Source organism: Zootoca vivipara, chromosome 2 (assembly GCF_965207765.1).
Source record: "Zootoca vivipara chromosome 2, rZooViv2.hap1.1, whole genome shotgun sequence".
Taxonomy (NCBI): Eukaryota; Metazoa; Chordata; class Lepidosauria; order Squamata; family Lacertidae; genus Zootoca; species Zootoca vivipara.
Genome location: NC_142584.1, coordinates 25,887,569 through 25,899,796, shown reverse-complemented (window position 1 = coordinate 25,899,796; position 12,228 = coordinate 25,887,569). Strand labels below are relative to the sequence as shown.

Sequence of the window (12,228 nt, the reverse complement as noted above, 5' to 3'; positions counted from 1 at the left end):
TGTGGTGGAAGAAATGTTAGGGACTAGGTAAGACTGAGGAAAGTGTGTGGAGGAAACTGCGTGAACATCTACTCATTTCACAGGCAGCAAAACTGCAGTTTAAGGTGAGCACCCTACAGTATCATTTGGCATAGCCTCTCTTCCCACTGACCTTTAACTGGGCGCTGGGCTCCTGTGAAAGGAGAGGAAGCCAAACTCTTCTTCCGTTCAGAAGTTGGGCTACCCATGTCACAGAAAGTGGAGAAAATGAGCGACAAAGGGTGGGAAGGGGGGCCTACCAATTGGGCAGAAAACCTTGGCATTTTCTATCTAGAGGGAGATGACAGCTACAAAGGGGTTCCATTTTGAATGTCTGCTTCCATTGATCTCTCTTCTAGGAATAGGTCAGCCTGTTCAAAACTCAGTAAGTTTCTGAAGAGGAGATCAATGAAGTTTAATCCTTGTTGTATATAAAAGAGAAATCCACTCCAAATATTAACAGCATCGCCTCTCTAGGATCACTGATGTTCAGGTTGTGTTTTTTGTTTTGTTTTGTTTTGTTTCAAAATTTGGCTGCTAGATTCTAAGCATGCATGACTCAGTTCAGAATTTGGATAAAGAAACAGGTTGCTAACCAACTTACATGCTTCTTTGGCTCTAAAGATCCATGAAGGCAAGACAGACCAGCCTCTGGGACATGAGGTTAGATCCTCTGCAATCAATATGTCCCTAACAAAATAACCCACAGAACAGAGAAATATAACACTTTAGCGTCCAGCTAAACTGAAATACAAGCAAACAATTAAAATGTGCTACAGGCAGAGAGGGCACAAGAAACTAAAAAGAGTGTCCCATAACAACACAGGTATGTGCAGAATGAAGCTTTAGGAAACTAAACACAAAGTACTCAAGCAAGCCAGCCACACCATATATTGCAGATGTTCCCAAGGCGCCCATCAATTTTGGGAAAGGGGTGGGGACAGAAGCAGGAGAAAAAATGTAGTTCCTGATCCTAATGGGAGGGTCTCTTGGACTCGGCTCACAAGAGAAAGCTTCTATAATGGAAACACAGAAGAACACAAATTCTGCCCAGTGCTTATTGCTCCAAACTGCCTTGTTCGTCGCCAATAGTTCAAAGGACTGTGAAAGGGGAGAAAAATCATCTGGAGCTAAGATTTTATTTATACAGGGCAGTTATAATGCCCACTGGCAGTACCTTTTCTCATGTGCAAATCTGAAACTGTCAACAGTTGGGGGGGGGCGCGACTATGAAAGTTAAAGTTCAATAACCTGCACGGTTCTGAATGACACAACATGGAGTACCAACAGCACAAGTTGCTGAACACATGAGATACCTCTGAGACAGAGAGAGGTGAAGACAATGGACAGTGGCAATTATTAAGGCATTTAGGGAGAAAAAAGTAGAATGACTTGCTTATTGCACAACTTCAGATGCCTGCCAAAGTTAATTCATCTGAAAGTAGGGGGGAATTCCATGCATTTGATAAATACGACTTTTGGCGTAAACGTACCCCACAGTATTTAAGAGCAGAACGGGACTTTAATCAATCAGCAGGACAAGTCTTTTCCCCAGTGAGAAGTTTTCCAAGCTGGGAATAACTCAGGTGCCTTACAGAGTATTTCACTGGCTACCTCTGGCTTTCTTGGGATACGAAGGAGAAGGAATAGGTATGGTGAAAATATCACCTTGGGTTGCCCAGTTCCGATCCCTAGCCTGCAAGGTGACAGTCATGTGCCCTGCTTTTTAGAACAGGGACCAGAGAGTGGGGTGGTGGGAACCTTCAGCAAAACGTCTTTCCAAAGTCCCTCCTAGCATGTTCAGCATATCATGCTGCAGTGTTAGCCCAGATCCTTACTCGTGTGTGAGTCTCTAGCACGGGCGACATTCCGAGATCGGACTGCATTTCGCAGAGGCTCCCCCCCCCCCCACCAAAAAAGCGGGCTGCAGATGATTCTGCGAGCACATGCCTGGCAAGAACGAGGAGAGGGACTTCCCCCAAGAAGTACAGACCCATAGCTGCTAGCTTTCGCAAGGTTACTGAATGGCATCGGGGAAACTAGTTCACCGTTTTCTCCTGACACGCAGACTGTAAAACTGAACAAAAAATGACAGCAGGGCAATAGCTCCTTTTTCTGTGTCGCAGGAGCTATTAAAAGATTGCTCTTCCCAAAGCACAAGGGAGTGCTCCAGTGAGCCAAGCTGTTCCAGCAGCTATTAGAAGCCGAGGGGGGAACGGTGCATAATCCACGTTTTGCACAGAACCCGGGATTCTCATCTGAAGAATAGCCACAAGCAATCTGGCGGTGGGGAGGAAGATGGGGATGACAAGGCAGGTGTATCCAAAAATGCCTGCCACAGGTGCAAGTTTAGAAGCTCGTGTTGCATTTCCTACCCACCTACCCACCCCCATCCTTCCCTATATCCCCTCTGGCTGATGTCAGGACTGCAGGCTCTCACCGATAACTGCACATGACGACCATAAATTAAACAGACCAGCAGCGCACACAAGACACCAAGCTAGAGCCATGTCTCATCAGATGCAAAAAAAAAGGGGGGGGGAGAATCCGAGTGGATAGATAAAATATAACAAAACGCTGCGGCCAATTTGGGCTGCTTAAATGACTGTCTGAAACTGCCGGCGAAAGAGCACAGAAAGAACGTGAATCAAGTCTTTGATATAGAAAATCACAGATGAGGAAAGAGGGAGGGGGGGGTGGAATCTAAGCAATGATGTTCATGTAAGGAGCTGAAAAATATTACAAAATCTTAATCCGCCCAGGGAGACCCTCTGGGGGAGGGGAAGGTATCTTTCAAAAGCAGAAAGAAATTGCCTAATTAGATTTTTTCTTTTTTCTTTTTTTTTAAAAAGTGGGTAATTGCCTTCATGTGCTTTCAAAGGCAGCTTAGCAACCTTTTAACGTACGTATGCACTGTGTGTAATAGCAGAGCCTCTCTGAAAGGGGTTTTATACCTTCCCAAAGAGCGTCTGACAGTAAACCCCCAGCAATACAGATGGGGGCGTAATGGGCACTTGGGTGTCGTTAGTGAAAACACTATTCGAAGTTCTCTGGTCAATACGTGTTCACATAAAAGGGCAGCGTTCTAATATTCATAATCCCCAGGCCCACGGGGCAGGGTTTTAATGAAAGTCTGTACAGTTCTGGGCTCTGCAACATCAAAGGCGGCAATAAAAAACAATAACACACACGCACACGAAAAAAATCCCACACTGCACCTCCTGGCGTACACTTGACAGGCAAGGGGCGCATGGCAAAGGCAGGGTAAGAAAAGACACAGGGTGGTTGGAGGGATTGCCTCAACAAACCAAGCCATCAATTAACGTGGGGCGGGGGGAGGACAGGAGGGGCCCAAAGTCAGGGACAGGCTAAAAACAAACTGCATGCTGCCTGACGAGAAAAGCCATGTGTTTCCGCGAGAGGCTCGTGCAAGAAATAAGAAACAGATGTGGGCCGGAGGAGGGTGCGCCGGGGACAGCCAAGCAACGCTGCAGCCCCATGCATGCTTTGAATGACAGGATGCATCTGCCTGGGGAGCAGAATAAGTCGCGGTCGAGGGAAGGTGGCTGAGAAACAGAGAGCAACTGCTTGAAAGGCAACCTCATGAGGAACGGAAACACAATGAATAAGCAGCGCCACGCCGGTGGAACGGCGCCGCTCCCAGCATGCCTTGGGAGTTGGGTTCACTGTTGTTTGGTTTCCCTCAGGGCCTATTTTCCCCGTTGTTCCCTCTCGCGTGTAGCTGAGGGAGCTTTTGTACACATCTGGCTTAAACCGACTTGTTCTGGGGCGGCCAGGGGTACATTTTCGCCCATTCTGACAGGAGAGAGAAAACTGTGAGCCTTCCTCTCAGAATGCCCCCGGTGGCTATCGTTCCTCAGTTGCCTCAAGACTAGACTACAGCTCAACAACATGTGGCCATCTTTGAAAACAATCCAGAACTTTCCCCTGCAGCAGGAATGGAGATGGCTGGCTGGGGCCACCAGGAGAACGCTAAACCAATGCTCTGTGATCGGAACTGGCTCCCTATTCTCTCCTGGGTACAATTTGAAGTGACAAAATCCCAAACAACTGAGCCCCCACCCCCAGTCCCTCCCTCGATTTCCTTTATGATCTTTGCAATCCAGTAAGGGTGCCCTTCAATGATACCATCTCTGTGTCAGGTTCAGTCCGCAAGGGCAAGGAGAAGCACACTCTCGGCAACAGCCCGCTGTGAACTTTGGAACTCCAGCCCACAACAGTCTTGGCAAAGTCCAACCTGAGCATCACTGGGAAGCAAGGAAAGAGCCACTTACTTAGGCTAAGTTGGGAAAGCACGGCAGGATTTCCTGCAATAATCTTATTTCTGCCCACTTGCACCTCCAAACTCTTACCTGCCCTGAGGTTTGGGGATGGGACTCTACATCTGAATGAATGGATGGATGGATGGATGGATGTAGAACATTAGTAAAATAATGCAAAGCCTACAATGGCTAAAGCACTCACTTACATTTCTCTATCACATTCCAGTTGGCACAAACAACATCCACACATAATGCAAGTGGCATGAGAGAGTGACTCGATCACATCTGTCAGTGTCACAGATGAAAACAGAGGCCTCAGACCAGTCCCGGCAATCGACTGTGTAAACCCCTCCTTGGTAGGTAACAAATGGACGGAAAGCTGACAAGCTAGATTCCAGTGCTAACATGCGTATTAGAATGGGGGTGAGGCAAAGGGAGGGTTACACAGCTGCACCCCCAAAGTGAAAGGTGCAATTCATCTTCTTCCAAGGCTGCAAGCTTGCTTAATTCCAAGAGTGGACAACTCTGCAGCCCTGAGGGCCACATCATAAATATACTATGAACTGGAGGACTACAGCTAATTTGTATACTTCAGCGGCCTGCAATTAACAATTTGCGCGTGAGTTTTACTAGCCAGGAAGATATTGAACTGCAGCTAGTGAGCAAGCTACGCTCTATAGGCTATTCTTATCCTAAATTTGCCACCTTCCCCATGACGTATTTTATTCAACTCTTTACCCCTTTTAAAAAAAAAAGGAAATAGTAAGAATTGCAATAGAATGCACCTGAGGGTTTAAAAACAAACAAGCAAACTTTTGGCTTATTTTCAAATGCTGGGCATTTCCTTTCCTAAAATTAAAAAGCTGGGATTCTCAGGACTTTTAAGAAAATCCCACAGGACATACACACAACCCCCTCTTTGGGATGAAAGTGCAACACACTGCCATGTTTTAATGTCAGGCAACACCTAGCAAAATCAGAGTGGGTGGCAAGTATCGGGCTGAGTCCAAGATACAATTAGCTGCAGAAGGATCACCTTCCAGTTTCTCGCGCACCTCTGAGGTTAACAGAGAAAGAGATGCGAGCGGCAAGAGATCTTCTGCCGTTTAAAGAGGCAGTTTTGGCAGCTTCTTGAGCTGCTGATGCTCTGAAACTATCCAAGATTCTGTAATTGAATTCAGCGTCACCCCCTCCTCTTCGAAATGGTATGGGTGTGATAGGAAGGGGAAGGAAGGGAATTGCCTTGCAGCTAAGCAAGGGATGTATAAAAGCCTAGACCTGTTGGGGATGGTGAACCCCAGGAGAGAACTTCATCGCCAAGGGCTCTAGCAAAAGTTCCAGGCTGCACCAGGAACACAGCAAAGGACTCTAAGGAAATAGAATAAAGCCTTCCCTCTGACTGCCTCCATTCTTTGCTTTTACAATGATATTTCAAGCCACTTGGGAACAAAACAACTACAAAAACCAGTCAACTCAAGAAGAATAGGTGAAGAGGGTGCCGGGGGGGGGGGAATACACGGCTTGCTTGAGTTAAGGGGCATCCGAGGGGCAGCAGACACCTGCTTGCGATGGCCTTGAGAGGTGGGACTGCAGCTGTGCCAAGCCATAATTCCATCAGCAACCTTAGTAAACAAATAATAAATAATCCAAGCCAGTAAACAAAGCTGAAGCATAATCGCAGCCTTTGTCAGGACGAAAACTAGCTCCAAATTTATATCCATGCCACGTTTTTTTTTAAGGGGGGGGAGCGAGGAAAGGAAAAAGAAAGGAGGCTCCCATAAATTTACATAACTTTTGAGCATGATGAATGGGCCACTATTGAAACCTTGGGAAATACATCATCAGTAGAGAGGCTTGAAATGGCACAGCTTTGGCTGCTAATGCCCTTCATACAGGTGGCCTGGACAGTGCTATCTCAAGGCTTCACAGAGAGTCTTTGATAACGGGCACTTGTGTAGTTCTTAACTTAATTCACCAGGGGGCACCGTAAGCTGCGGCCTCCCCGCGTTGCAGATCTCCCCCCCACAAAAGGACAATAATATGCTAACAATCTATCTCATTATATATACACTGTAAGTTGCATTACTGAAATAAATGCACTTTTCGACGATATTCTAATTTTCCAAGTTTCACCTGTACACACACACACACACACACACACACACACACCCCAAGAGAACAACTGAGATGACAACCATTCACCCTTTCCTGAAAACCCATTTTTAAAATTGTTTAGAGGGTGCAACCACCCTGCAGAGATGCGGACGAGGCGATGCAGGAGCAATGAAAAGGATCCATTTGTTTGGTTCTTTTGGAGCCTCTTGTTCCGCCAGTAAATGCCCTCCCACTCTTCTCCCCCTGGCACACCCCCTAAATCGGTGCTAGAGATTCTCCCAACCCTAGGGTTGTCATATTTCAAAAAGTGAAAATATGGCAATGTGCTGAGCTTTATTTTATTTTTATTTATTTTTTGCAAAATCTCCACCCCACCCCACCAAAAGTTTTTTAGCTATTTTAGGAAAAACACTTCTGAATATGGGCTGCCATACACCTGGGCATTTCCCCCCCCCCCCCGGCAGACAAATCCCAGATATGTCCAGGAAATTCAAGACGTATGGCAGCCCTGCTCAACCCTCTGCAGCAGATTGGATGAGGGTGTGAAGGGGGTAGCGGAGTTCTATTGCTCAAGTGGAAACCCTTGAGATAAGGGGACACCACCACCTGGGGCACACCCAAACACAGTGGCACGTACCTGGGATTTTCACAGAGTCCTGATCCGACACTTTCTTTATTTCTGCTGCGAGCTTGCCTGGTTCCACCGCTTCTATTTTTCCTGGGATGTCTTCAGTTGCTGATAAGGTGGTATACGTGCTAATGACCAATACCCCCAAGCCAATCCACAATATGATCTGTGCAAGAAATGTTTCAGATCCTTTAATGGCAGGTACAAAGAAAGACAGGGTGCAAGGAGGGGTGGTGGTGGAATAAAGACATCTACCAGAAACTACAGGCCTGGGGCCAAATATTAGGCTGGTTATTTCAAAACTAAGGTGTTGAAGTACAGTAAGTCTCTCTCTCTCTCAATTTTGCAACTCCTGACCACAGGCACCTCTCCCCTCTGTACTCCACCAGTTTTCCTTATCACTTATCTCCCCGCCACAAACTTCTTCTCTTATAATATTATTCAGAATCTTTCCCTCTTCCACACTTCTTTCAAAGATCTCTCTCCCAGCTTCCCTTGCCCTACTACCTTCTCAGGTTCCTTGCATTTTCCTTTCCTAAGCCCCTGCCTCTGCTTCTTTTAATCCCTTCTGCCTGTCTTTGCCTCTTTCTCAGCGACTCGGCCAATGGAGACCCTTTCTTTCTTCTTTCTGCCCAGCAGTGCCCTCTGTGACATCACAGCAGTTTGACCAACCACAGCAGGGGTTTCAGCAGCACCACTACCACAAACTCCCTCGGAGCACTACAATATAGATTGTGTCTCATTAAAATTGCACTTTACAGTGAACTCACTAACAGTGCACGTCCATATGCCTACCGTAATTCCTGAATTGTACCCCAACTCGTTAATCACCAGTGTCAGATATAAGAACCACGACTACCACTTTACAGATGAACAACTGATATTTTGCAGCGATTTGTTTCTTGCCACTTCAGATAAAGAAATCATATGGAAACCTGGCTGCTGGAAATTCCTTATATCAAGGATCACTTGATATAAAGGTTCTGTAAATCTGGAGACTGTCATCTGATAGGGTTGCCATATTTCAAAAAGTGAAAATCCGGACACAAATGTTGAGGGTTTGTTGGGCAAAGTTGTTGAGCTTTCCTTTCCTTTCCTTTTGCCCAAAAGTGTGTTGTTGTTTTGCAAAATCTCCAAAAATAAATAAATAAAGTTTCAAGCTATTTTTTTTTAAAGGAAACTAAAATGGCTATGTCTGGGAAATTCCAGACGTATGGCAGCCCTATCATCTGAGCACATATACCCATAGGCGCAGCAAGTGAACATGCACAGACGCACAAAAATGTTTTATGAGACTTCAGCACAGTGGGCGTGGGGAAGCTGTGGGGCTCCAGAGGTTGCTCAATTCAATTCTAACCCTCCCTCATGATTTGCCACGCTAGGTGGGGCTGAGGGGAAGGGAGAGTCCAACATCATCCGAAATGCGCCAGATTTCTCACCCTTGCTTTGGGCCCAGCCTGCATATGATAAGCCCACACACCCATCTTACAACATCTCCACCCTGAACAATGCAATTTTATGTGCATCTTGTACATTCCTGTCACAACTGAATTTGGGGGAAAAAAACATCAAACTTGATATCTGAAATTCAGGAGGCGAGGGAGGAGAGAGGAAGAAGCTGCACAGGTGTCCTAGGCCTAAGGGTGTACAGCAATTGCTAAACAAGGCAAAGAAGAGCAAGATGGAAGGACAGGACCACAGACATGCACGATCCCATTAACTGTGCTCTGAAGAGCTAAAATGTGCTTGGAGCACCTAACCGATTTGCACAGAATCTGATATTAGATGCAGAAGCATCCCTTGGGGGGGGATCTTATTCCACTTTAAAATGATGTCCAGCCATCATTGGGAGGGGATGACTTGAAAACAAGGCAACAACTCATGATTCAGGATTAAAACCAAACCAAAGCAAACCAAGATGGACTTTCCCGATTGTCAGAAGGACTTCTCCGCTCCACGTTCCTTCCTTTCTGTATTCTTCCCCACTATCCTAAGATTTTTTGCGAGTGGATTATGCAAATGCACACAATATCGGTTTAATTTTCATGACTGATTGCGGGATTTAGTTGCAAAACTAGAGGGGTCTTGCCTCCTAAGGCAGCAGAATTCTGGACTTTCCTGGTCATTACAGCAGTTTCATTGCTTGTACTGGAATATACCCGCACACATTGCACTTTGATTTAAGCTATCCCTTGAAGTTTCAGTAATTTATGGGCTACTGGATAGGGGTGATCAGCTGAGCAGATACACAATAATAACGGATAAACAATATGGGCATCAGGAGCGTTTGCCTCGCTTGAGCAGCAGAGCTGCCAAACTCCAAATGAAAAAGGGTACTGGCAGAGAGAGAGAGACGAGCGGGTGGATTGTTGGCTGACAGTGAAGGAGATTTAATTAAACTCTGATGTATTATTTTTACCTAGTTAATCACTGTAATTGTCACTGCAAGGGCTTTACACAGAACCTGGCCTGCATGTCAACGATGCCACTATTACAGGTGTTGGGAGAACCAAGAAGGCACTGTCAAAAAACCACGCCAGTAATACAGGCCAGGAGGTGGCAAAGAAGTCAACAGGGATGCAGAAAAGGGCCAGTTAAGGTATAAGGAAGCCTCAGGTCACGCACTCTCCCTCCTCAAAGGGCTTGCAGATCAAGCGGAATACCTCCAAGTTGGACTAGTCTTCTTTCATATAGTCAAACGCCTTGGGAGTCGAACGTTCCACCTCCCGAACAATCGAAAACCGGAAGTGAGTGTTCCAGTTTCCGAATGTTCTTTTGGAAGCCAAACATCAGACGGGACTTCCGAATGGCTGCGGGAGCTTCCTGCAGCCAATCGGAAGCCACACTTTGGTTTTCGAACCAAAGTCATGAAGGAAAAGGCAGCAAAATGGCCAACCATTCCCACAGGAGTGTGACTTTATGGAACTGGTGTGCAGGAAGAGCCAAAATCTTGTCAGGCTGCACTTATCTGTACGTTCTGCCCTTAGCACTGACCTTGACCACTTCCTGAAAGCTAGGGGATCTGAGCCTCTGCATTGGGAGCATGAATGAAAACAGAGTTTGTGTCAGCTCTCGGCAAAGGAACAGCGTAGAGAAAGAACACAGAATTTCTGCAAATGGTTCCTAAAGCAACAAAACACGTTCGAGAATGATGCCCTTTCAGACTATTCACTTTCCCTCCTTCTTTTCCTCACTAAATAAGCAGAACGTCTTCATCATTACTGATCAGAACAGGAATCTAGGAAGAGCAGGAGGCCAGCTTTTACCATAGGACACAGTGCCCCACTTTAAAGGGTCAAAAACATCCAGTAGAGTTGGCCTATCAAAGAAAATCCTCATGGTCCATATCAAAATTTGCATTTGTGAGGCTGAAACCTTGTGCAGAGCCAGACAAAAACAGGCAAATTCCCTGTTGCAGAAACACTGTCAGTAAACTTCAGTCCTCTCCTATATTGTGCTCTGAGCCCCGGTTCGCACCTCTAAAACTGGATTCACACAAAATTGCTTTACATGCTTTACTGGCTCACATCCATCCTTCAGATGATTGTGCAAAACAGCTTGGCCTGAATAGACTATGCTCAACCCATCTGTCTTGCCTTAAAACTATCAGTTGTTAAAACCAGTATTATAGTATCCCCAAACTGCTGCTGCTGAAGAAGAAGAGGAGTTTGGATTTGATATCCCGCTTTATCACTACCCGAAGGAGTCTCAAAGCGGCTAACATTCTCCTTTCCCTTCCTCCCTCACAACAAACACTCTGTGAGGTGAGTGGGGCTGAGAGACTTCAGAGAAGTGTGACTAGCCCAAGGTCACCCAGCAGCTGCATGTGGAGGAGCAGGGAAGCGAACTCGGTTCCCCAGATTACGAGTCTACCGCTCTTAACCACTACACCACACTGCTGATATTTGAGCAGACACCTACTGGAATTTCTTGTGACCATCAAAGTCAACCTCCCTTTTCCCAGCTTAACCTACCTCACAGGGTTGTTGTGAAGATTAAGGGCAGGGGAAAGGTGCACAATTCCCTAAGCTTCTTGGAGAAAAGGCATGGCAAAAGAACAATAGAAAGTGAATCTGCTATATATTTTGGGAAGTTGTTTGTTTGCTATTCATTTGGACACCTCTTAAGATGTTGTAAACAAATTTTGCATGAAGGTTCCTGAGATAAAAAGGTAAGTTTTTGTCTATGTTTAGATACAAATTGGATGCCATTTTGATTGATTTAAAACTGCACCGAGTTCTTTGGTGCTTTGGAATCCCTGAGCAATGGCAGGTAAAAAATAAATAAAGTAGGACATTATAAGAAGGAAGACGAGTGGCCCAATCTAGTTCCTTATTGTCCTCAAGGACTTAGTTTTCAAGGCTTTCAATAAGGAATGAGCCTTTCCCAACCTGAACTTGAGATGTCAAGGACTGAGCTTGGGAGAGTTTCCATGCAAAGATTGTGCTCTATCATTGAGCACAAGTTTCCCCAACACCAGAAGCCGCTTTGTACCAGGGTAAGAACATCAGTGCCTCAATCCCAGTGTTGTCTGCTTGGACTGGCAGGGGCTCTCCAAGCTCTCGAGCCAGAGGTCCTTTTGGTGTGACACACTATCGGTCCTTCAGGGATTAAAGGGAGAGGCTCTTCAGTTTCTACTTCAATGTGGCGGCTGATCTTTCTTTCTTATAACAGTTCTTCCCACCACCATCTACCCAATACTTTTAGCTGGAGATACCTGAGATTGGGCCTTCTACATGCAAGCAGCAGCTCTACCATCACTATGGTCCATCCCCCATGGCAGAGGTGGTGGGGTGTGCATGTGTGTGAGATGCCGAAAACAGGACCGAGTTAGGATGCTCAACCACTGAGTTTTCCGCTTACAGTTATATCACATACTTGAAGTCAGGCATTTGGGGTTTTCAAGGCTGGACGTGCTGCCTTCTTCCCAATCGATGAAGATCAAAACACCGGAGAAGCCAAATGAAGCTTATTCTCTTTTGTGGACAGTTCTCCACTTAGAAGTACAAAGCAGTAGAAAAAGAAGCAGGGTGCAAACACTGCTGGCTAAGACCCAAAGATGGGCTATGTGCATGCAAGAGAGCAGCTGTAGCTTTATTTTCTCTGCTTTTGTTTTGGTTTCTGCAAACCCTGCTGCTGATAAGAGAAGCCACCATTCGCTTTAGAAAGCAGCTTCTCTCTTCA

At 46.0% G+C, this 12,228-nt stretch overlaps 1 protein-coding gene across 2 annotated transcripts in view; it reads right to left on the bottom strand.

Annotated features, from left to right (window-relative positions):
• SLC38A10 (solute carrier family 38 member 10) overlaps nucleotides 1-12,228 on the bottom strand; it is an 80,209-nt gene that overhangs the window by 16,880 nt on the left and 51,101 nt on the right. For both annotated transcript variants that reach the window (XM_035104120.3, XM_088663005.1), the window contains one exon: nucleotides 7,054-7,210. In XM_035104120.3, the coding sequence (XP_034960011.3) occupies nucleotides 7,054-7,210 (157 nt within the window). The remainder of the gene's footprint in view (nucleotides 1-7,053; nucleotides 7,211-12,228) is intronic.